The sequence below is a fragment of the Bufo gargarizans genome, chromosome 1, assembly GCF_014858855.1.
Source record: "Bufo gargarizans isolate SCDJY-AF-19 chromosome 1, ASM1485885v1, whole genome shotgun sequence".
Taxonomy (NCBI): domain Eukaryota; kingdom Metazoa; phylum Chordata; class Amphibia; order Anura; family Bufonidae; genus Bufo; species Bufo gargarizans.
Window position 1 is genome coordinate 505,621,314 of NC_058080.1, and position 26,274 is coordinate 505,647,587.

The 26,274-nt window shown below is 45.5% G+C and overlaps 1 protein-coding gene across 2 annotated transcripts in view; it reads left to right on the forward strand.

The window, feature by feature from the left end:
• Nucleotides 1–26,274, forward strand: part of LOC122924240 (protein NDRG2) — a 47,427-nt gene that overhangs the window by 2,334 nt on the left and 18,819 nt on the right. For both annotated transcript variants that reach the window (XM_044275173.1, XM_044275180.1), the window contains exons 2-7: nt 16,291–16,361; nt 16,442–16,483; nt 18,810–18,915; nt 20,522–20,642; nt 21,644–21,706; nt 22,024–22,084. In XM_044275173.1, coding sequence (XP_044131108.1) covers nt 16,299–16,361; nt 16,442–16,483; nt 18,810–18,915; nt 20,522–20,642; nt 21,644–21,706; nt 22,024–22,084 — 456 coding nt within the window. In that variant the 5' untranslated portion in view covers nt 16,291–16,298. The remainder of the gene's footprint in view (nt 1–16,290; nt 16,362–16,441; nt 16,484–18,809; nt 18,916–20,521; nt 20,643–21,643; nt 21,707–22,023; nt 22,085–26,274) is intronic.

Genomic DNA, 26,274 nt, shown 5'->3' on the forward strand with positions numbered 1-26,274 from the left:
GTTTGTCACCTATTATTTTTTTTTTTTAAACCAAAACCAGGATGAGATCCAACTAGGAAGACATATCTTTATTCCCTTTTTGGGTCACGTCCCAGTATAGGCAAAAAAAAACCACACGGGTAGTAAACAAGCCTGACCGCTGCTGCTGTGTTACCCACAGAAGAAGGATCGTACAAGGACTCTGTAAATGGACCACGTGATGTTGAGGGTCTCCATGAGTGAAGCTGGAATCCAGAGTAAACCCTGGGGTGTGATTAAAAGGCAAAAATCCACCATGTATAAAACAGTAGCTGATCAACAGGCTGATCTACCTCTGCGAGCAGCGTGTCTTTTGATGGTGGAAACGCTGCCAAAAACTTTATAGCCGTAACATGCTACTTCTGAAGCCAATTGCAAATCGGCGCCAAAAATAAAAAATTCCGCCATGTACACATGGTGGTGTGTTCCTCATTGAAATCAATGGGAAGCTGCTGTTTTGATCACAGATTACGTAGAGGAAAACCGCTTTTTCCCGCTACTGAAGCCATGGGGGACTTTTGCTGTGTGAACATACCTTTTTCCCACCTCAGTGACTGTGGTCAAGAGCCAATCTGGACCCCCTGTATTACCTGTATATGCCCTATGTGTTATGCATACTGAGAAGAAATACGGTGAAACCTCTCAAAGTCCTCCTTTATGAGAAGACCACCTCCTTATCTAGACTAGATTTCTCATGACAGATTTTTAGTTCCACCATATATTCCACCGCGTTTCAATAGCATTTAGTTTTTTTGTCTCGAGGAGAAGTTATACTCTTGCAGTCTTTATACTGTATATACAAAGCGTGCGTCACATGACCGTGCTCAGTCCAGGAAACATGGCCTGTGTGTCAGCCGCGGCTCCCCTGACCCATCAGAGATTTATGGTGCAGTCCGTTCCCATCTGATTGCGGGTCTGTTGTACTGACGTGAGTACGGTACAATGGCTGCACAGTCAGATAGGAACTGACTATATGATAAATCTGTAATGTAGTCAGTGTGTGTCAGGGGAGCCGCGGCTGACACAGGCCATGTTTCCCGGACTGAGCACGGTCATGTGAATCAGCCGTTACGTGTCTTTTCTGTGTGTGAGTACCGTGAATGATCCCAGGCTCAGGAGGCTTTCTGGACTCCTTGAGGGGGCTGAAATTTAATTTCTGCCATATGCACACTATTCACAGGCTCTTGGGAATGGGCTATTGATTTTTCCTCTTTCGTGAAGAGCTTTCCCCCACATGACCTAGAGTTATTCTGAAAGCGGACCCTCCACAGCTATCCCTACAGGAACTGTACACTAGGGAGATTAATAATGGAGGTGTACCCTGGTAGTGTATCATGTGGTTCTGCAATCGTCGAACAGTAGCCCTGTAATCTGTATAATAATAATATGATGCAAGTGGAAGCTGCACAAAGTCCTGGTTAAAGGTGTTATCCCACAAAAGTTATTACTGTGCAATAAACAGGGTATTTTATGTGACGTGGTATTGCATAATGCATGTGATAAAAATATTGCTTGGTTTTCTATGTACAATACATTTTCCTCTCTGGTAGCGCCCCCTGCTGTTTAACCTTCTGGTCCACCTTCTCCTGCATTTAGTGGTGGACTTGCATGCTCTAGACCTGGGGGAGCGGTGGGCAGATGTTTACCTGGGGGAGCGGTGGGCAGGTGTTTACCTGGGGGAGCGGTGGGCAGGTGTTTACCTGGGGGAGCGGTGGGCAGGTGTTTACCTGGGGGAGCGGTGGGCAGGTGTTTACCTGGGGGAGCGGTGGGCAGGTGTTTACCTGGGGGAGCGGTGGGCAGGTGTTTACCTGGGGGAGCGGTGGGCAGGTGTTTACCAGTAGGCGAGTGTTACTGCTTCAGGTTCATGTATATTCTGGCTTGGACCAGAACTGGCTGGAAGGGTCATGTGCCTCGATCAGTCTCGCTACACTTGTTAAACTTCATTCAGGAAGCAAATTGTCTTAATTGCAGAAAGCGAGATAGTCATCTGTAGATGTAACTTTTCCACTTCTGTGAGAACTGTGGTCCTTACATTCTCCAGACAATTAGGCCTTGTTTAGGACAGGCTTTCCTTTATCGGTGTCCTCAGTTTATAACCTGTTCCTGGCTTGGGCTCTCCATCAAGAAACCGGATTGCGGAGACCCAGCCTAATACTTTGTCTCCTTTTATGATCCACACCAGCAGGTGTAACAGCTCCCTATGCGGCAAATCTGCATCATTTCAGCACTAAAGTCCACACCAAAATCTGCATGAGTTGGTGCGGAGTCCGGCCAGGTCCTCTGCATGTGTTCTTTCCAATGCTGGCAATGCCCCTTGATGCACTTAAGTCCTAATTTGCAGCATATGACCCAGCAGTAACGTGCTGCTTGGGGATACGTCACCACTGAGGCCATTGATTGGTTGCAGCGGCGCAATCGATTCCATGTGGAGGTTTACATGCCGGGGACCGGAAGGAGCAGGACTGGTTCTAACATTATTCCATTATGTTTAAAGCCCTTTTACTTGGGCCAATTATCTGGTATGGATGCATGCTCCTGTTAATTGCCCTGTGTATTGGTGCCAGCGATGAAGAAGCAATCATTCATTACTCGGGTAAAAGCTTTGTTGATGTGGCACCCAGAATCGCCCTTTCTGGGCAGCAGACTGTGCTGTGTGAACAAGCATCTGCTCCCCAGAAACCATGAACCTGTATTGAGGGGCGAGATCACAGCAGCAATCCCTTGTCCCCATACAGTGGAGACGTTTGCTGTATGTAAATGATTAGGCAATTATCAGGAACAAATGCTTCATTCCCGATAACTGCCTGCACAGTGAGCCCATGTAAAGGAGCCGTAAGGGCTGATTGATATGACCGTGTGAAACGTGGTCCCTGGGTCGACTGCATCTTTTGGACCAGGCGGCTCCCCTGACCCAAACTGACTGCATCATGGTAACTTATGATAGTTCCTATCTGATCGTGGAGTTGGTCGAGGTGATGGCTGCATGTAAACGCAGTGCTTCACCCACACTGAATGGGCAGCCAGTTGTCAGGAAGGAGCGCTTCCCGATAATCGGCTGCTTCTCAGGCCGTGTAAACCCGCCATTACTCTTTTTGTTATCTACACTAAATTTTTTTACTTTAAATCCGGGATTTAAAAAAAAAAGTGAATATATGCTAAGGGTGCATGCACATGGCAGCGTAGTTTATGCAGATTTCATTGCGTTTCTGCACCAACATCCGCATGCGTTAGGCCTCATGCACACGGGCGGCTTCCGTTTTTTGCGGACCGCAAAAAACAGAACGGTCCTGTGCATGAGGCCTAACACATGCGGATGTTGGTGCAGATTTGGTGCAGAAACGGGCAGCCCATTGTAGAAATGCCTATTCTTGTCCGCAAAACGGATAAGCATAGAACATGTTATATTTTTTTTTTCGTGGGGCTACGGAACGGAGTAATGGATGCGGCCCTCCGATGCGGACCAAAGCAACGGTCGTGTGCATGAGGCCTTAGGCTAGTGTCGCCCTAGCGTTAAAACTATCCGGCAGACTGTTCCACGTTCATTTGGGTACAACTCCGTTTTATATCCTACACATTTCTATACATTCACCTAAACTGTTGTCCTCATAGTGGACGTATGCAATACCCCGCCACATCCGTAATTGTAATGCTTTGTACATCACGGTGCCCAGATGTGGCTGTATAGAAGCGTTAATCGATTTGCTTTACTAATGGAATTACAGTTAATGACCGGCTCAGTGAACAGAACAGATTGCTTTTAATTACCATTCAGGCTGCAAGCAGCACCCCATGCCTGGCATCTCCTGTGCCAACCTACCTGCAGTCTGTATGCTCCTTGATATCTATGTGTAGTATGTGTGTGCCTTCTACCAGCCTGCTGGGTTTGATCTCGTGACCTTCAGGATCTGAAGGGCAGAAGCTGCGTAACTCCTGGGAGCCTTGCCATAGCTCCAGCCCATTCTGCCTGGGACATACCATTATTTAAAGGGGAGTGCAGGCCGTTCGTCGGTGTAGTATGACGAGATGGAAGAACTGTAGCGCTGCCTTGATTACTGATTTCATACTAAATGACACGGGGAGGGCTGTGTTTCAAGCACAGTATATGCTCAAGATAAGGGGCTTTCACCGCCTTGCTTGAAGGCATCTAGCCCTTTTCTTGTATAGGGCTCCTGTTAGACTAGTTTATTTGGCATTTTTACATATCAGCTTTCGTATTACTGCGCACATCATTAGGCTACCTGCACACGATGTGGATTAAGCCTCATTCACACGTTCGTGCTCAAATCCGTGAGCAGGTGGTCAGTGACGGATCCGTGTTGGGTCTGTGTGTCCGTTTTTTGCTGTCTGTGTTGCATCCGTGGTTTTCACGGACGCATAGACTATAATGGACGTGATGGATCCGTGCTAAAACACTGATGTCTAAATGCACACATTAGGGCTACATGCAAACGGTAAACTGCAGATTTGCAAAAAAAAAAGGGTGCCATCATTTTTTTTTTTTTGCAGATCCATTGTAACAATGCCTAAAACAGACAAGAATAGGACATGTTCTATTTTTTTTTTTTTTTGCAGGGCTACAGAACGGACATACTAATGCGGACAGCACACTGTGTGCGGTCTGCATTTTTTGCGGACCCATTGAAATGAATGAGTCCACATCCTATCCGCAAAAAACGGAACGGACACTGAAACAAACAACGTTCGTGTGCATGTAGCCTAAAATGAATGGGGATGTGTGCTGTCCGTGCCGAACACGTACAGCACACCTCCGTGAAACACTGACGTGTGAATAAGGCTTTACACACGGGTTCTCCTGCAGAAAAACCGCAGCATATTACAGTACTAGCAAAGTGTACGGCAGATCTCATGTGCACTTCACAGAAATGGACCTGCCGTGCAGATGTAGAAATCCTCAGCATGTCCGTTACGTTTGCGGATCTTTCTGTTGCGGATTTCACCCTTTCCAATGCAAGGGTGCGATCTGTAGCAAAACCAAATCAAATACGCACCAAAAAGCCCAGTGCTTTTTTTGGTGCGGAAATTCATGCGGATCGTCTACACCAGGGATGCTCAACCTGCGGCCCTCCAGCTGTTGTAAAACTACAACTCCCACAATGCCCTTCTGTAGGATGATAGCTGTAGGCTGTCAGGGAACGATGGGAGTTGTAGTTTTACAACAGCTGGAGGGCCGCAGGTTGAGCATGCCTGGTCTACACCATTAAGTTACCTGCGAACATGTCCTATTTTCTACGCTTTTTATGAGCAGACGGCCCCCATACAGTTTTAAGGGGGTGGCCGTTTGTCGGAACGCATCCATGAAAAATTGACCATTTTGTTGTGTGAATATAGCCTAACGCTACCTGCACAAAGTGCGCATTAGGCCTCCTGCATACCATTGTAGGGCCGCCATGCCTGTGCTGCAAACTGCGGGTCCACAAAACGCGGGCACTGGCCATGTGCAATAAAAGATAGGACATGTCCGATCTTTTGCTGTGGGGAGGCACAGACTTGGAAGCCCACGGAAGGGAGGTTCTCATCTACACCGTGCAGAATTCGACTGGTGATGCGGATTTTGAAATTGCAGGTAGTCGGTTGTGCAGATTTTCATAGCAGATTTCACCATTTGCCCAATGCCACGGGTGGGATCTGGGGCAAATCTACTACTAATGCATACGGATATACAGCGAAATCCACACAAAGTACACGCGGTGTGCATGGACCCTCGGCATGTGGAACTGTGGTAACTGAGCATTTCATGTGTGGGATAAAGAGTGTTTGTGACCTAGTTTTAATCCTCTGTTAGGCCTCATGCACACGACCGTTTTTTTTTTAAGGTCCGTAGGTCCGTGATCCGTGACCGTTTTTTCGTCCGTGGGTCTTCCTTGTTTTTTGGAGGATCCACGGACATGTAAAATGAAAAAAAAATCTAAGTCAAGTTTGCCATTGAAATGATAGGAAAAAACGGACACGGATCACGGACACGGATGCCAATCTTGTGTGCATCAGTGTTTTTTCACGGACCCATTGACTTGAATGGGTCCGTGAACCGTTGGCCGTGAAAAAAATAGTACAGGTCATATTTTTTTCACGGCCAGGAAACACGGATCACGGATGCGGCTGCCAAACGGTGCATTTTCCGTTTTTTTTTTTTTTTTCCACGGACCCATTGAAAGTCAATGGGTCCGTGAAAAAAAACGGAAAACGGCACAACGGCCACGGATGCACACAACGGTCGTGTGCATGAGGCCTTATTTGAAAGGTATGTGGTGAAGTAGAGAACCCGACATGAAGGCAATCTTGTGCAGATAAGTGGTTGCAATGGGAGACGGCCCTGGAATTTGACTGGTTGCACTGGCACTTTTTGTCTGCCCTGGTTTCTATGCAGGAGGCCCAGTGTGCAATTTATTCTGTGGAGAACGAACAATGGAAACTCCGGCTCATTTCACACCATGTCTGTGATGCCCATCGTATATAGTCCGGAATACGCTCCGGATGTATACGCCTATGTGCCCTTAGTATTTAACTCCTCTAGGACCCTGCTGTTGCCGTGCTTTTTTACTCCCTGCCTTCCTGGAGCCATAACTTTTTTTTATTTTTCCATTTACATAGCTATATCAGGGCTTGCTTTTTTGCAAGACAAGTTGTATTTTATATTGGCACCATTTAGTTTTACATACGATGTAGTGGGAAGCTGGAAAATAAATTCCAAATGGTGTGGAATTGGATGAAAAAAAATCTAATGACTCCATGGTTTTATGGGTCTTGTTTTGAAGTCCGTCCCTAGGCAGTAAAACTGACCCATGCCCTTTATTCTCTGGGTCAGTACGATTACAACTAGACCGCGTTCATTTAGTTTTTCTTGTGTTTTTAATACTGAAAAAAATAAAAACTTTGGAAAAAATATAATTTATTCGTTTCACTGCCATAATCTGATCCCAATAACTTTTTCTATAGTTACGTTTAGAGAGGTGAGTGGGTGTTAATTTTTTTTACAGGATGATATGTTTTGGGAGGTTAAATGACGGGAAAAAATGGCGAATCAGCCATTTAGTTTTTTTCTTTTCCATTACTCCGTTCACCATGCAGGATAAATATTTTTATATTTTAGTACGGACATTTATATGTATCTTTTTATTTTTTTTAGGCCCCAAGGGGCCTAACAGCATGCAATTGTAAGATCGCCACTTCTATGCAGCTATGGAATTAAATCCATTTATAATTGGAAGATTCAGTATATTCCAATGTAGTGCTGCCATCTGCAGGAATATTGGAATATACCTGCGAAAGGCATCAGAGGCTCCAGCAGGTTCTTACCTTTCACAACAAGTCCTCCAATCGCTGTGTTGGGGAGCCGTTCCAGGTCCAGAAGAGTAGCGCTTCCAGGTTTTACACTCTCAAATGTCATGGTCACATTTGGGTTAAATGCTATTGTTCTGCATTTTCGCCGATCGCAGGCATTTGCCCTGGGTGTCTGCTGTATGAAACAGTTGAAACCCAGCAGTTAAGCCATTTTTAAAGAATGGATGGACCTGTACGGCGGAGGTCTGGAAAGGGTTAGAATCCAGACATCAAAAGGGTCTCCTGTTGGCATGCATTTGTCCAGTGTACTGCTGTATACTGCACCCTCAACAGACAACTATATGTTGAGATCTCTTATTGTTTAGCAGGCTTATCCCTCTTAAACTAGGCATAGTGCCTGGCAGGATCGATCCTGCTGATTTAAAATGATACTTTTTCTTATGAAAATCGGTAGCGGAGTTCCTGAAAAGACTTTTATTGCAGTGTACCAAGGGGCGGGGCTCAGCCAATCACTTTCCCTAGCTCCTCCTCCTTTCCAGGGCTGACCACGCCCTACAGTGCGCGGAGGCCCTCATGCGCATAAAGAATAAACATACTTTTCATGGGGATGCTGCCAGTGATTTCGTCAAGACGGGCATGATTTTAATCAGCAGGATCAACCCTTTCGGGCAGTTTGTCTGTTTAATAGCGTTTATTCTGCTGGTGGGGGTGTTTTAAAATTGGCTTCCACATCAGACACTTGCGTATGGTCAGCATTTAATTTCGAGTGGTCCTGTTGGAGGTAATCTCCTAACACATTGTGACCCTCCCCATAGATACAGTCACTTCTGGTGCAGGCATGTTGCTTGTCACTGGGGCGCCATGTATACGAGTCCGCCCATAGATTCCTGAGGACCTGTCCGTGACACCCGTGCCGCACATGACGACAGTGAATTCCGTCAGTGTTACATTGCAACTTTTTTATCATGCAAGATAACATTGGTTAATGGAAGCCAAATGAGACTGCAAGGACGGGAAGCTGTGACCATGAGATCACGTATTCTGCTGGGAAATATACATAATTGATGCTGCAGAGATTAGATTAGGAGTCCTCATGCAGACAGTGTGGCAGGGACAGAGGGGGGCTGTTATTAAAGTGCGGCATTAAAATGCTGTCTGCTTTTTTTTCACTTGCTCCTTAGCAACAAATTGATGCATTTCCTTTTTAATGATGGCAATTTATAACCTGTTGCTAAGAAGAAACTGAGGAGCAACCAACAGAATTTAAATGGCATGCAGAAATTGGCCGGAATAAATCTGTATCCGTGACCAGGATGGCGCTGGTGTACTGTGGTCCCATCTGTAGTACTGCGGATACCGGATGCCTCTTGACCGCTTGGGCAGGGACACCTTGAAACATGTGCACAATGTAAGTTATGGAGCTGCCCCGACCAGGGTTTTACAAGGGGTAGTGGCACCTTCACCATCTGTCCCGGTGGTATTTGTGAGGTCACAAATACTAAGAAGGTCCATGCCTATACATTTATCTTCTGTTTTTTTCCCTCAGTCCCTATTGCTCTCCCCCAGCGTTAGCTCTAGTTATTTGAGGGTTATGGCTAGCTTTAAAGGGGACCCGTCGCCACTTCTGACCTGCCTGTTTTAATAGCTACATGCATTTCCCATGTAATACCAATTCTGGAGCATCTAGTCTTATGTCTGTATGTTGTACCATTCCTTTATTATTTCTGCTAGAAGTTATGAATAAATTACTAGCAGTTTGTAGTGAAGGTCCAGTTGGGTGTTACCAGTTGGGAGTCTGACAATGGCAGCACTGATTGAATAGTGTCAGAATGTGCAACTGGTAACACCCAGCCGGACCGTCATTCATGATTTCTAGGAGGAATAGTAAAGAAATGGCACGTCATAGGAATAGAATTAGTAGCACATGGGAAGTGTAAGTAGTTACTAAAGCAGACCCGTCAGGAGAGGTGACAGCGCCTCATTAAGGAATGGGCCACAGGTGACAATATAAGTTTCTTGTACAAGGTGCTAACTTTTTCTAGTCCTCCCATGATAAGTAATGCCCTGCTCTGGAGTAGGACATGTTCATCCACCTTTACTCCAACAACCCTGAATAATATAGTGTTACACCCCATGGTTCGCTACATGGATGTTGATGGGTTAGAGTATTTTCTTATTTGGTGAGCGTTAAAGGGGTTTTCCCATCATAGACAATGGGGGCAAAGGACCCGCACTTAGGCCTGATGCACACGACCGTTGTGTGCATCCGTGTCCGTTGTTCCCTTTTCCATGATTTTCTGCAGACCCATTGACTTTCAATGGGTCCGTTGAAAACTCGGAAAATGCACCGTTGTTCATCCGCGTCCGTGATCTTGGTTACCTGTCCGTCAAAAAAATATGACCTGTCCTATTTTTTTTTTTTTACGGACAACGGTTCGCGGACCCATTGAAGTCAATGGGTCCGTGAAAAAACACAGATGCACACAAGATTGTCATCCGCGTCCGTAGGCTACTTTGCGATCCGTCTGCATAAAAGCTTTTTCAGACCTGAGTTTTCACTTCGTGAAAACTCAGATCCGACAGTATATTCTAACACAGAGGCGCTCCCATGCCATATACTATGGCCCCAGTTGTGCCCCCATCTTTATATTATGGCACCAGTTGTGCCCTCATACATATACTATGACCCCAGATGTGTCCCTATACATATATTATGGCCCCAGTTGGTGGCAGCGGAGAGTTCCGATCGGAGTCCCAGTTTAATCGCTGGGGCTCCGATCGGTAACCATGGCAACCTAGATGCTACTGCAGTCCTGGCTGCCATGGTTACTTAGCAATTTTAGAAGCATTATACTTACCTGCGCGGTCTGTGACCGGCCGGGTGCTCCTCCTACTGGTAAGTGACTGGTCTGTGCTATAAGTAATGCGCCGCATAGACCTTTCACTTACCAGTAGGAGGAGCGCCCGGCCGGCCACAGACAGCGCAGGTAAGTATAATGCTTCTAAAATTGCTAAGTAACCATGGCAGCCAGGACTGCAGTAGCTTCGTGGTTGCCATGGTTACCGATCGGAGCCCCAGCGACTAAACTGGGACTCCGATCGGAACTCTCCGCTGCCACCAACTGGGGCCATCGTATATGTATGGGGGCACAACTGGGGCCATCGTATACGTGGGGGGATTTTAGTTAGGGGGGGGAGGGGAGGCCGCACTGGCCACCAATGAATTTAAAACTGGGGAGGGAGGGGGGTCTGCCCCCTCCTGCCTGGCAGCACCTGATCTCTTACAAGGGGCTATGATACGCACAATTAACCCTTCAGGTGCGGCACCTGAGGGGTTAATTGTGCGGATCACAGCCCCCTGTAAGAGATCGGGTGCTGCCAGGCAGCAGGGGACAGTAATGTACACAGTTCTTAGTATATTTTAACTTGAAGCGTCCCCATCACTATGAGAACGCCTCTGTGTTAGAATATACTGTCGGATCTGAGTTTTCACGATGTAACTCAAATCCGATGGTATATTCTAACATAGAGGCGTTCCCATGGTGATGGGGACGCTTCAAGTTAAAATATACCCTGACTTTACATTGAAATTCAATGGGGGACGGATCCGTTTGCAATTGCACCATATTGTGTCAACGTCAAACGGATCCGTCCCCATTGACTTGCATTGTAAGTCAGGACAGATCCGTTTGGCTCCACACGGCCAGGCGGACACCAAAACGAAATTTTTTTTTTTTTAACTTTAACCATGTATGGTGATCCTCCAAAAATCACGGGGGAAAAAACGGACACTGATAACGGAACCCCGTTTTGCGGACTGTGAAAAAAAACTGTCGTGTGCATCAGGCCTTACACCGAGAACAGAGCTGGGAGAGTGGTGGCTGGAGGACCCAGGTTCCAGCCACCGCCAAGCGCTCTCCCCATAGGAGTGCACCGCGCTTGCGCAGCCACCGCTCCCATTCATTTCTACTTCAAAATACGAAAAATACACCGATAGTCAATAAAAGATTAACAATGACTAGATCCTGGATACATCAGCATGCCTAAATAACAGCCAATACATTAGTTATACAGATATTGATATCATCGGTATACCGCAGTATCAGGTAGAACATAAACCTGGGGAAACATTATCAAAAGGGGGTGGGGCTCCCATTCATTTCTATGGGGCCGATGGAAATAGCCGAGCCAACGGTCAGCTATTTTCGGTGGCCCCATAGAAATAAATGGAGGGCGGCTGTACATGTGCAGTGAGCCCTCCACCACCTTTCCCTGCTCTGTTCTCGTCCCGCACCTATCAGTCAATGGGGGCATATCCTAGCGATATGCCCCCATTGTCTATGATGGGCCAACCCTTTTTAAAGAGGACCTGTATCCTCTCCTGGCATGTCTGTTTTAGTAATTTTTTGAATTTCCCATGTATTAACAATCCTGGAGCATCCATTCTTATAACTGCATGTTGTGCCATTCCTCTATTATTCCTGCTATTTGTTATGAATTGCCTGCAGTTAGCAATGACGGTCCTGATGGGCTTTACCAGTTGGAGGTCTAACATTATCCAATCTGTGCCAGACTATGCAGGGACACTCTTTAACTGGAAACCGGTAACGCCAATCTGGACCTTCACTGTAAACTGCTAGTTTCTCGCAGGAATGGCAGAACATAGGGTCGTAGAATTGTTATTACATGGGGGTGCAAGTAGTTGCTAAAACAGGCACGTGAGAAGATGTTACTTCAGGGCGGTGTTCCTATATAATGTTCTCTGCTGCTTCCCCGCAGCTCTAGTTGTACATGATGAGACTGGCAGGGAGCAGGCACTCCTGTCACGAGCAGTCCTTACCTATAGTCCTTGCTAGAACCAGTCTGTGGGTGGGCACGGCGAAATGGGAGGTTGCCAGGTGAGCAGAGCCGAGACTTGTCTGCTTTCAGTGGGATGATTGATTGTTTTTGCTCTTTTTTAAGAAATTGATATTTTGAAAGTTTTACAACAGGCTTGGTCCTGTATAGTAATAAATCAGCGTGGGGCTGTCAAATGCATCCTCTTACCCAACTGTGTTCCCATCTGAGCTGACTGTCACCTTGAAAGATTTAACCTGCACCTTGATGGGCTCTCATATAGAACAAAACTATAAAAAAATGGGGCGATTACACTAAACAGTAATGAATATCAGCAATATACAGTGGCAATCAAAATTATCGAACAATTTATGAACACTTGATTTTTTTAAAGAAATATCATCATTTGAAGGATTTTTTGTAAGGGGTACACCATGCCATTAGAACAGCGTTTTCCAAAATTACCAAAGTATATAAACATAAAACCTTTTATTTTTCAAAAAACGTGATGATCATAATTGGAGAACAGCAATGACTGTAGCACAGAGAACGATTCTGGAGGTTACACCAGTCCCCAATCAGTAGAAGTGTACAGGCCCTTGCTTTGAATGACTTCAGCACATCTGCGGCCACAGGACATCACTAGTCCTCACACTGCTCTGGTGGGATTTTGGTCCATTCTTCTTCCAGTCTCTAACAGTTCTGTGACCGGTGTGGGTTTCGTGACCATAACTTTGTCACCAAGGATTCTCCAGAGGTTTTCTATTGGGTTTAGATCAGGACTCTGGGCTGGCCATTTGATTGTTTCAATGTTTTCAGTTTCAAGGAACTTCTTTACCCGTTTTGCTGTGTGACAGGGGGCATTGTCCTACATGAAAATTGCTGGCTGATTGAGTGATGAACGCAAGGAAGGAACCACGTGTTGTTCAAGAAGGTTCTTCATTCATTCGGCCATGTAGCTGTATGAGGTCCAACTCCTGCTGCAGAAAACATTCCCCAAACCATGACACCTCCTCCACCTCTCACTGACTTCTTTACACACTTTGGGTTCAGTCTTTCCCCAGTTTATCGACTAACATAATGTCCCCCATCAGACCCAAATAAATTTAAACTTGCTTTCATTGCTAAAATAAACTCTGGAGCACTTCTCCTCTGTCCACACAACATGCTCCTCAGCAAAGGCGAGTCTAGCCTTCTGATTCGTCCTACTAATGAGAGGTTTGGTCACTGCAGAGTGGGCTTTCAGTCCAAATGCTCCTAAATGTGGAGACCCTGTATGACGAGACGGATCCTTATGGGTTGAAACGTTTACCCATGCAGAGTCTCCGCATTATCCTGTCCTCTCTTGCATTTGTCTTTTGAGGGCGACCAGCCTTCTTGGGGCACTTGAATGAGTTTGTGATGTTGTAAAGATGCAATATTCTAGAAATCACAGACTTGGAACGACCAACTTCTCTTGCTATGGCTGATGGGGTCAACCCTTTGGCCTTCAGCTGGACAACCTGCTGCCGGAGGGTTTCAGTCACTTTGGAACGGCACGCCATTTTGGCAAAGTCAGTGAAAACTGGAAAGTTAAATAGGGTTTGTCAGATCATTAAGGAAATTGGCACCAGTTGCCAGATTAAGGCTAGGTCTACATGACGACATTTGTCGCGCGACATTTTGTTGCACCAATGTCGCGCAACAATTTTTATAATGGCAGTCAATGGTGTCGCACTGCTGCGTGCTGCGACGCGACAGTCGCAGAAAAGTCCATCTCAAATGGATTTTCTGCAACTGTCGCAGTCGCAGCATGTTGCAGTGCAACACCATAGACTGCCATTATAAAAATTGTTGCGCGACATTGGTGCAACAAAATGACAAATGTCGTCGTGTAGACCTAGCCTAACACCAATAACTTGCAGGTATCTGAAAGTGTTCTCTAATTTTGATCAGTGTTTTTTTTCAATGATCTCGTTTTACATTTTTTTTATTCTGTGCTTTATCTCGTGATTTTGATCAGTGTAAATGAAATGGCACTAGTCTTTATTTTACTCCATAGACCAGACCTTCCAAACCCCCCTGCCGATCAGCTGTTAGGGAGTAGCTCCATCCACTGTGCAGCTGCTCCCACTGAGGCTAATGGGAGCAGAGCTGCAGTAACCAGTTCCAACCACTATCTGGCGGGTGGAGCTGTGTAGTTTCCGCTTCCATTTTCAGCGCAGGAGTTACTCCACACAGCTGATCGGCACCGATCTGACAGTGATTGTCTGTCTTTACTGAGAATAGGCCATCATTCTAAAAATCTTGGAGAACCCCTATAAGTGGCCCATACAAACTTGTCCAAAGGTATAAGATGACTCTTGGGGCTGGCTGACTCTTCCCCCAACTGCCTGATCCACACAGTGGTGTCTGACAGCAGCTTATTCCCCTCTGCCCATTGAAATAGACATGCACACTCTGCTCATCCTAGCATGTGTGTGTGCCTGATGAGCATTTGGTTAATTGTTAATGGGTTTGGGTCACTTTAATTGAATTCACAGGAATGACTCGCCGAAGAAGGAACTATGGAGAGTAAGCACAGTGTCAATGTGCGAGTCCTGGTGACTAAATTTCAGCTTCATCGCTGCTAAAAAATGGCTGCTGTAAATTCCTGACAATCCTGCGAAAGAGGAGCAAGGGTTCTTAGTACAACGAACTTCAGACTTTTCTCAGTAAATCTGCTGTAAGACATAATAGTAAGTCACCACAACAATGTGAACATGTTCCTAGGAGTGGACCAAGCTTGGGGGGCCCATACTGGCCCAAGTGAATAACTGAAAAGATTTAACAAACGGCTAAGCCAGGGGCGACCACATCACCTGTGCGACCCAGGCCCTTTCTAGCTGCGGAGCAGTAGCAGAATTAGGCTACTTCACAACTGAGTGGTGCTAGATGGGCCAAAGGGGGTGACAGGGGTCCCAGAAATGCCAAAGCCCCCTCTGGTTGTCTATAAACATGTCCTATCATCATAATAAAAGAGACTAAAGACTGTGATCTGCTGAAGGGTCTATGAAGGGACCGGACCTCTTCTAAATGTATCGTAGCAGATCCCCCTGAAAATGGGAGCAAAGTATTAACGCCTGTCCATTTTGCTTTTGGTACATGTTGGGCCTGTGTCCGAAAAAGTGCCTAACCAATCAGCCTACCTGCCTGTAGGCTTATTGCACACAGCCGTGTCTATATTTCTTTCCGCTAACATCGGATCCACAAATGTGGCTACCTTCCATGTGCATTCCCATCAATAGAAATGACTTTTCTCTTCCACAGTACGGCTTCCCAGATGTGCAGAAATACACAGATATGTGCAGGGCCTGTAGAAATGAATGGGTCAGTGTGCTAGCGGCAAATAACGTGGATTAATAGTCAGGTCCATGAGTCCTGAAAATCTGTATACCACAGGGCCTACGGATGTGTTTGATGCACATGGTAAAAGGACGCTGCAGGTGAAGCCTTAGGCTACCTGCACACTGCTATTTGCAGGGTTTTGGTGTCCGTCTGATGAAACTGAGCCAAACGGATCCTGGCACACAATGTAAGTCAATGGGGACTTCACTGACACAATCTGGCACAATAGAAAACTGATCCGTCCTCCATTGACTTTTAATGGTTTTCAAGACGGATCCGTGTTGGCCATGTTAAAGATAATACAAACTGACCTGTTCTGAACGGATGCAGACGGTTGTATTATCGGAACGGATCCCTCTGTGCAGATCCATGACGGATCCGCACCAAACGCGAGTGTGAAATTAGCCTAAGGATTCCTGCTCATTGGAAGGCTGCAGTTTATATGATTAGTGCTGTGTCTTGTGTGGTTGGATGTACCCCACAAATTCTAGGAATTTTGGGGCATCGTATGTCGCCCTGGACCTTCATGATATTGCAGTCCCTTGGTTTCGTGCACCCAACAAGCTGATGTTCCAATACAGGCTTATAAAGTGAGGTTTTATGGAAGGGGCACCAGGATGAGGCTTGATTGGTTCTAAGAAATGGCCAGAAACCACTTTTGCTTCACTAGATATTGATTGTGTAGGGTTGCTCGCCTGGCATCCCGCCATGCAGCTACTGTACATAACGTATAGAACTGCATAACGTGTGAACCGTATTTGTGTGTTTTAGATCTGGAGATGTCGGAGTTACAAGAAGTTCAGATTACGGATGAGAATGCTCTTCTGCAGGATCCCTTAAAGGTAACTTCTGAACATCTGCTCGTACCCTGTCACTGCCTTCTCCTTCATGTTTCTCACAGACCTCTCCTTCTCCCCTTCAGGCAGCTGAGCTAGCAGCAAAACTACTTCAAGTGCAAGAACAGGTATGCCTGCGTCTATGATGGAGAGCCTCCCATCCTGTATATTTGGGAGGTTGCTTGTGCATGTCTTATCAGCGTGTAAGGAATAGCCATGCCTTCTATGAAGGTGCCGTCTGTGTCCTCTGTATGGGATGGTCTTCCTATTTACATAAATCCCATGTAGCATGCTAAAATACATATATTAGGTATACTAATATCAGACTCTTTGGCTGTTCATAGGTTACTACACAGGCTGTTCACACGTCATGTGAAAAAAAGCTGCCCATACACATTAGATGTATGTTGGCCAAACCCACCAATTTCCATGGGACCAGCTGACCGTCTAATGTGTACGTCTCCGACTCTTCCCCTACGCCTCATACACACGTCAATGATTTCCATCGGTAATTGTGAGCCAAAGCCAGGTTTGGGTCAAAAACACAGAACAGGAGCAAATCTTTCCCTTATACCTTATCTCTGTGGGGGCTTCACTACTGGTTTTGGCTCACAATAACGGATGGAAATCCCTGACCTGTGAAAGTAATACAATATATCAATCGGCACTGCGGTGAAGTGGAGTAGCGGTGTGTGCGTGTCTCAGGGCCGGCGTCCCGTGTAGATAAGAAAAGAGACCAGCACTCGCTTGTTTAGATAATCTTACTGTGATTTATTGTCACGTTCCAGTGACGTGTTTCGGCATACAATCTGCCTTTGTCAAAGGCAGATTGTATGCCGAAACGCGTCACTGGAATGTGACAATAAATCACAGCAAGATTATCTAAACAAGCGAGTGCTGGTCTCTTTTCTTCTGACCTGTGATAGTGTCCTAAGGCCCTAGGCACACAACCTTTATATGTTCGTTGGTCCATGAATGGCGGCTCCGTAGAATATGGATGCCGTATGTGTTGCATCTACATTTTTGGCAGACCCGTTGACTTCAATGCGTCCATGGTCTGCGTTTTGCAGACAAGTATAGGACATGTTCTACCGTTTACGGAACAGACATACGATAGCAGAAAGTACATGGATCATCCGTGCTCTTTCCACATCCGCATGTACGTCCCACAAAAAAGATTGACTATGTCCGCAAAATGTGGACCACAGAAAAATTTCTGACCAAAACTATGGTTAAAAGCAAAACAAAAGGGTAATGAAGATATAATAAAACATGCAAGATTTCAATTTGCTGGCTTCATAGCCAATTTAATTTAAATCTAGATCACATATTAATGAGCTGGAGCACTTATTAGAAGTTCTGCGTATCAGATGGATAGCACAGCTACTCCGTTAGTGTGGTGTAGCAGTGTCCTGTTGTATACAGCGTTGTGTACCATTGCGTGTTGCATGCTTTTTAGCACTCTACATGGTTCCTTCAGCAAGTCTTCGGTCCTGTGGTGTTTTAGGTACTGTTAATGGGATTTTGCTATTAAGCTGAATAATGTATTAAGAGTGAATCTATTTAGTGAGATCCTTTCAGAGGCGCTTACGAGGTTTAACTACTTCTTGGTTCTTTGTATTGGCTTGTGGGACTAGAGACATTTATTTTTTATTTCATTTTACGCACTTATAAAGCGCTGACCTATTCCGCAGCACTTTACAGACATTAGCATCAAGCTGCCCCCAATGGGGCTCACAATCAAAGTTCATCCATATTAATTGCCATTATCTGTATTGAATATATCGGCATTTGAATTGATTTAAAGAAAGGCTACTAAATGAGAACGCATTCATATTCTTTGAACCGCCTAAAAGAGGACCCGTCCTTTCTCCCGACATGTCTGTTTTAGCAACTACTTGTATTCACCTTGTAATAATTCTGGAGCATCTATTATCACTCTGATGTGCCATTCCTTTATTATTCCTGCTGGAAATTATGAATGAATTGCTAGCCGTTTGCAATAAAGGTCCAGATGGTTGAGATTGTGTCCCTGCACTGGCAGCACGGATTGGATAATGTAGTACAGTGCAGGGACATACCCCCAACTGGTAACACCCATCTGGATCTTCATTGTAAATAGCTGGCAATTTATTCATAACTTCTAGCTGGAATAATAAAGTGATGGTACATCATATATACAACAGAGTAGATGCTTCAGAAAGTACTGTCAGGAGAGGTTACTAGTTGTCTTTAAACCCTATTCTTACCTTTAGCCGGACTGCATACCTACCACACATACACACAATGTACCAATTTAGTCTCCTAAACAAATGCAAAATCTTATACCGCTGCAGAAACCACAATTTCTTGTGCTCAAACTATATACATAACCAGCATTTACTGTACATTGAGTTCGTGCTACTGATCCTCTGGTTTATGCTGATCTCGCTCTTTGTGTATCTCATGGTATAGAAACATTCTATCGAAACTCCCTATGGGATGGTGACAGTCACAATTCAGGGCTCCCCCAAACCCAAGAGGCCAGCGATTGTAACATTCCATGATGTGGGGATGGACCGTGAGTATGAGGGCTGTCTGTGTCCATCTCTTCATTGTTGAGTGTTGTGTACGTCTGTCTTGGTGGTTCATGTGGTCCTTCTGTTTGTCACGGGCTTGTGGGGGCTTCTCTGTCTTTGTGTGGTGGTATTTGTGCAGTTTAACCCCTTAAGGACCCATGACGTAGCTGTACGTCATGGGTCCAATCCCTAAACATGGCGCGTGCAGCAAGTGCCTAAGCCGCGGGGTTTCTGCTATTTAAAATAGCAGAGACCCGCGTCATAGGTATGCGATCAGCCATAAGGCTGATCGCATACATCTTACCTTTCAGATGCCGTGGTCAAATGTGACCATGGCATCTGCGCAGACTGGAACCGGAAGTCGCGCGCTTCCGGTCCGGTAACAGCGTTCCCCGGCTGAGATCGGGGAATCTGTTACCTTCAGCTAATTGATCGAAGCTGGCTTCAGAGTCAATTAGATGTATATATCAATACAGGCCACTAGGTGGCAGCCTTGTATTGATATAGTGCAAATGAAGTCTTCAATGATGGCTATTTAGCCATCACTGAATACTGTGGGGGGGGGGGGGGATGTCAAATTGGCTGTTTTTTGTCACTTCAACTACCCAATAATTTTTAAAATAAAAAGTGATTAAAAGTTGCACACACTTAAAATTGGTATCACTGAAAAGAACAGATTGTCCCGCCAAAAATGAGCTCTCACACATCCCTGTACACATAGCTACAAAAAAGTTATAGTGGTCAGAATATGGTTATGAAAAATTTTTTTTTTAAACCTTTGAGAGAAAAAAACTGTCAGTATTAAAACGCAAGAAAAATTATATAAGTGTGGTATCTTTGGAACCGTACTGACCTGGAGAATGAAGATAACAGGTCAATTTTACCGCATAGTGTACAGTGTAAAAAAATAAAAACCTTTTTATCAGAATTGCGTTTTTTCCCAATTGTACCCCATTTGGAATTTTTTTCCCCCGCTCCCTACTACATGATATGCAACCGTAAATGGTGCCATTAGAAAGTACAACTTGTCCCGCAAAAAATAAGCCTCCTACGGCTATGTGAAACTTGGGACTATGGGAAGGCGGGGAGTGTAAAACGAAACCGCAAAAATGGAAAATCCCAGGGTCCTTAAGGGGTTAAGGCAATGCATGACTCTAAAAGGAGCTTACACTTTATTTCCTGCTCTATCGAAGATGCTCTTTCTAGTTTTTTAGCCAGATTTGCTAATTCCTAGTGATTGAGGCGGTCATAACTTGAGCAGGAAGCGGAAGCAGAAAAGGAATCCTAGCTAGTTTTTGCCGTCATGGTGGATAGCTTGCATCAGAATTAGGAATTGGGCAGATTTATGAAAACTGTCTAAAGCAAAGCCTTCTTGCCCATAGTAAACAATATAAGAAATGAAAGCTGTGCTGGGATTGGTTGCTCTGGGCTATAAGACCATTTCTCTAAATGATGTGCCCAGGAGCATAGCTGCTGACAGTCTGTAGACATGATCAGGACTATGGAAGTTTTCTATTCCTTCTAGTTCCCACCGCTAACCTTATTATTAGGTATACCCTCTAAAATGTGTCTTCTCTCTCTTCTTTCTTATTTTATTTCCCCCCTCAGATAAATTGTGCTTTAAATCGCTCTTCGACAACGAGGACATGTATGAGATTGTGAAGAATTTTGTTGTGTGCCACATTGATGCTCCAGGACAAGAGGAGGGGGCTGCTGTCTATCCTGCTGGGTGAGGTTACCGTATGTAGGATATTAGGCATAGACCTTGGATACTGTCTGAAGGTAGCTATACACAGAAGATAGTGGTTGGTCAGTCATGTAGATGACTTCTCTCAGGCTTGTGTATACTGTTGCAATAGAATTGGGAGAGATCAGGGATTGCCAGGCACTTCTGGCACCACTTATCCCCAGAGAATCATATTATCCAGTGGGTAAAATATAACCATCCCGATCCTTGTGCACCATGACAATGGGCTGTGGGGATATATATATCAAGACCGGCGGTTTAAACTTTTCTTGATATCCCCTCTGCCTCCAGAGGACTTGCTTAATTTATGAGGGGCCGCATTCCAGCAGTAAGTGTACCTAGTATGACGCCAGTGGCCCTGCCACCACCATACCCCTTTTCAGAATGTGGTGACTGTGTTGGTTAAACACTAGTTGTACAAAACATTTGATGCAAATGGAAAGACCGATTTTAATATGGTTACAGTAATCCAGGTGAGAATGGGTCAGAGCATCACTGAAGGGCAGAGTCTAGTGATGTGGTGGTGGTGCAGGTGGCATGAGCAGGCAAGATCAATACTATCGATATAGTGACAAGAATATAGGGGGTTACAAATAGATATATACCACTTTGGTGGCGTATTTCTGGTGCAGATTCTGTCACGAGCCAGTCTCATTCATAGGAAGCTGTCTTACATTTAGAATCTGCGGTGGATACGCCGAAGCTATGTAGAAGCTGGCACCTCTACATAACTTTAGCGATCGACCACCAGCGCAGGGGCTTAAGACCGAGTGAAATGCCGGTCTTAATAAATGTGCCCCATAATGTCTATGTGCAGTTTATAGATCAACTGTCTTTTTTTACCTTTTTTTTTAATTTATTTTTTATCACATCCATGAAGAACATGTAATGATGTTTTTTGCATATGGGTTTACAAAGTATATAGCATTGCTTTTTCCACTGTATGTGCTTCCTCCTTATGCTCTCATTTCACATCCTCTTAGGTACCAATACCCGTCACTTGATCAACTGTCTGAAACCATCCCATGTGTGCTGCAATACCTGAAGTAAGTAAAGATGTAAGTCTGCAGCTGTTTGAAGAGGCTGCTGCATCTTCCTAGGCCTGTGACGTCACGTTCATCAATCACATGGCCCCATTCAGGTGAATCGGGCTGAGCTGCAAAGCCAAGCATGGCCGATATCCAATAAACGGAGCTGTGATTGGTAAGGTGTGAGGAGGCCACTCATCAAAGTGCCATGGCCTCTTCAAACAGCTGATCAGTCCTGTGTGTTATAACCCTGAGGATCACAATCTTGGAAAACCCCTTTAACTCACAAACGGCTTCTCGGTTATATATATATCTATTTTGTCTTTTCTCTACAGTTTCCCCAGCATTATTGGGATTGGTGTTGGTGCTGGTGCGTACGTCTTAGCCCGATACACGGTAAATGACATTCATTGTCTCTTAGAGTCAGGAATAGCACAGTTAAAGGGAACCTGTCACCAGTTTTATGGTGTCCTAACTAAGGCAACATAAATAAGTGACAGATTCTCTTGGCAAAATGCTGGGTCACTTTCTTTAATTGACCCAGTCAATCTGCCAACATCGTGTATTGAAAAGCTCCAGCTGATAATGATGAGTCCTGAATATTCATGAGCTCCTGACTCTCCCCGCCCACCTGCTGCTGAATGACAGTTTGTTTCCATAGGAATCAGCAGCAGGTGGGCGGGGGAGTGGCTATAGCTGTGAATGAAATAAACGCTGGACTCAATGACATCACGCCGGACTCAAATCAGCTCATTAGCATGCAGCATGTGGCATCTTTGTGTGTATATTATGAGGTAACCATCTGTCACACCAGTAAGTGAATACATCTAAGGTACTTTTTAGTAGTTAATGATTGTATATAATGAGTTAGATTATAATCAAATATCCACATGACAGGTTCCCTTTAAGCAAATTTTATGGCCGTGCATAACAGAAAACATTGTTCTTTCTTGGTTTTCATCGCACCACCCGTTACCTTACAAATAAAACTGAAAAGTCTAGGAGTTGCCCACGGCAATCAGATTTCAGTTCTCATTTTTAGAAAACAAACATAACCTGCATGGTTGATAAGGGCAGCATCTCTACACTTCCTGACTATTAATGTTGTCTTCTGACTTTACTATAGGTTTTACCAACCGCAACACAAACTGTGATGTGTGCCGGGCCCTTTTGTATACACATGAACTGCTTCATTCCAAGAATATCTCCTATACACATACTCTTGTTTTCAAATCTGACTTTGATATCTAAAGGCGGGTTTACACGTCCCGATGTAACAGTTGATTGTTAGGAAGGAAGCGTTCCTTCCCGATAGGCTAGGTGCACTCCTGCGAGCAGCTGACTTTCTGCTGCCTGGGGCAAAAACTGAAATGCTCCGCTCCCCCCCCCCCCCCCCCCATGCCATTTTCTTAACCTAACGCCTTTGCCACAATGAAAGCTCTCATTGCCCATGGCCCTTCCACTGCCTTCCTCTTTCCTCTACCTCGTGCTGCCTGAGGCGATCACCTCAACTGGCCTCATTGGTGGTGCACCCCTGGCTGCTCGCTCAGTAAAGGAGACCGCTGCATTTATATACAGTGATCTCCTTCACAGTATGAGGACCAGGGATCGCAATTGCAGAATCATTTTAGGAGCAGCAGATCGCTGTTTAGAAACCCAGAAACCTTGATGTGCTTGCATGAACAACAGGATCACCCAAAGAATGACCGTTTTGCTCGTTCATCGGGTGATCGGCAGCACATTTAGATGGGCAGAATGTTGGGAGCGAGTTTTCCCAGGAACGCTCGTTCCGGCAAATCAGGCCATGTAAATCCACCTATAGTTTCAATTGCTTCCATTCATTGTAGATGCATTGCTTTACACAAGGCTGACTGTCTCAAAGACCTTCCTGTATTTGCCAGCAGAAAATGTGTCATCATCTCAGACTTGAAGACAGTGTAACTTGACCCATCCCAAATATTACATACTTGTCAACGTCATGCAATGTAAAAGTGCCACTGAGCTTTTAAAAAACTTTTGGTATGTCATGGCAACACATCAAAGGTTTTAATCGGTGGGGGTCCCAAGGCCCCTTATAGAGCTCTCTCTTCACTGCAGGAGACAGGCTCAATAAAAATTCTATGGGCACACCTCAATTGTGTCTCCTACAGCGAAGAAAGAAGGAATGCTATATGAGTGCTTCTTTTCCTTGTTCTAGTGATCAGTGGGGATCTCATCACTCAGATCCCCGCAGTCAAATCCTTTGATATGTTGCTATGACCTATGAAAAGAAAGCACAGTGAGACTTAAAAGGGGTTATCCAACATTACGTCAGACCTCAGAGTGGCTGACCCATGGTGGTGATCATACTTAACGGGTCCCTCCCTCTGGGTTTGGTCTCTGTCGCTCTTCGGTCGGCTCTTTGATATCAACATTCTGTTGAAGGAAGGGAATATGTGACTGCTGCAGTCATTCAGCGGTGACCTGCTTCCCATGCGTCACGTCACCATTTGTTGTGACGCAAGGGGAGCAGGTCACCTCTGTGGCAATCGATTGACTGCAGCAGTCACGTGCCCCCTGGGGACATGATGATATCAGCAACCAGGGAACAACAGAGAACAAACCCAGTGGCAGGCACCAGTTAAGTATGATCACCACAGTGGGCTGGGCACTCAATAAGATCTGATACAATGTTGGATAACCCCTTTACGCTCCACAGGACTGCGGTGAGATGCTTTGTGAACGGCTGTTGATTCCTACTTTTGTGTTCTTGACCCAATTGCACTATTGCAATCAGTTGCAGTCTAGTAAAACCGGTCACCATGAAAATGCAGTGTTATCTGCCAGCAGCATGTTATAGAGCAGGAGGAACTGAGCAGATTAGTATATTGTTTTATTGGAAAACGTTCAGTAAAACTTTTTTTCCTGCTCATTCTGGGCTTTGAAATGGAGGCGGTCCTATCCGTGATTGACAGTTGTCTCTGTATACAAAGTCATAGAGGGAAGGGTGTCAATCACAGATAGGACCACCTCGTTGACTTCACAGCCCAGAATGAGCAGGGATATAAATGTATAAATTACAAGTTATACTGAATCTTTCCACATAAAACTATATTTCTCTTGAATGCATTGGGGGACACAGCACCATGGGTATATGCCCAGCTACCACTAGGAGGCACTAGATATAAAAAAAAAAGTTGGCTCCGCCCAGGTGCGCTATACCCTCTCCACAGCACTAGGCTATCCAGTTCTTTGTCTAGTGCCGTAGGAGGCAGACCTGTCCTGCTTTTTTCCTGCAGGTCTTGCTGCTTTTTTATTTAATTTTTTCTCTTCTGCAAGTTTTCATCTGCTGCAGGCAGGTACTCCATCGTGGGCTTCCACTTTAGCTGCACCCCCTGCGGGCGTGTACCCAGGTACCTCGCCGGTGACCCAGTCCCCATTGACTGCATCCGCAGTGGCATGCTAGCATTCCCACGGTTCCGTGTTGAGTCTGCCGATAGGGTGACACTGTGGCGCCCAAAGACGTTGGGCGGTGAGTATTCCTCCTGCGTCCCTGTCCCAGAGTTGGTGGGGGTCCAGGGTGAGGTCCCCTTATTGTGGCCAGGGAGTGGGATCCATTCCGTGGCCGATGTGGACGTTTTTTCCACCTGGGGAGTCGCTTTCTCTCCCAGGCGGGGAGGAATTCTCTCTTTGTGAGAGGGAGGGGGACCTACTCTCCGGTCCTCTCTTCCTTCCCCCCCTGGCCTCCTTCCCATTCTCCTGGTCATTCCTCTTCCTTTTGCGGCCTCCACCATGGCTCCTTTTTCCCCCTGGGTCCTCAAAGGTGGTTGTTTTTTTTGAGCTTCTAACCTCTCTTCCCATCCCCCCAGGTCAAGACCTGGTACCTAGTTGTTTCATGCTATGGTTTGCAGTTTACATCATATGGTCACTTTTGTGACGGAGCTTTCCCTCCTTCGGAGCAATGTTCCTCCTTGGGCTGTTTTTGGAGTCCTCTCCTTCTACTCCAATATCTCTTACACCAGTGCGTCTCCGCTTGTATTTCCAGGACCTGCGACTGGTCCCTTTTTTCCCTGTGGCTTTATGTAGCTAGGGTTTTCCCTGGTCTTACATTTCATAGTGATATTATGTCTTACAGAGGCTTGTTCCTCGGCTCCTGTCCTTGGGACCTTTTCATGCTAGGGTCTCTCCTGGTCCTGTTGGATCACATGGTTCTTCTGCACCTGTGCATCCTTCTTTTTGGATGAGGTTTCAATCCCACCCTCGAGGACTGCTTTAGGAGGTCCCATGGTGCTGTGTCCCCCAATGCATTCAAGAGAAAACTGGATTTTTGTACTCACCGTAAAATCCTTTTTTCCTAGGATGCATTGGGGGACACAGATCCCACCCTCTGTTTGTTTTTGTTTTTTTGTTTTTTTTACTCTCCCTGTCACCGGACTGCTGTTTCACGGTCTGGGATATGTTGGTTCTTCGCTTTTGTTTCTCTCTCCTACTGCTTTTGGTACGAACTGGATAGCCTAGTGCTGTGGAGAGGGTATAACCCACCTGGGCGGAGCCAACTTATTATTTTTTTTATTTAGTGCCTCCTAGTGGTAGCTAGGCATATACCC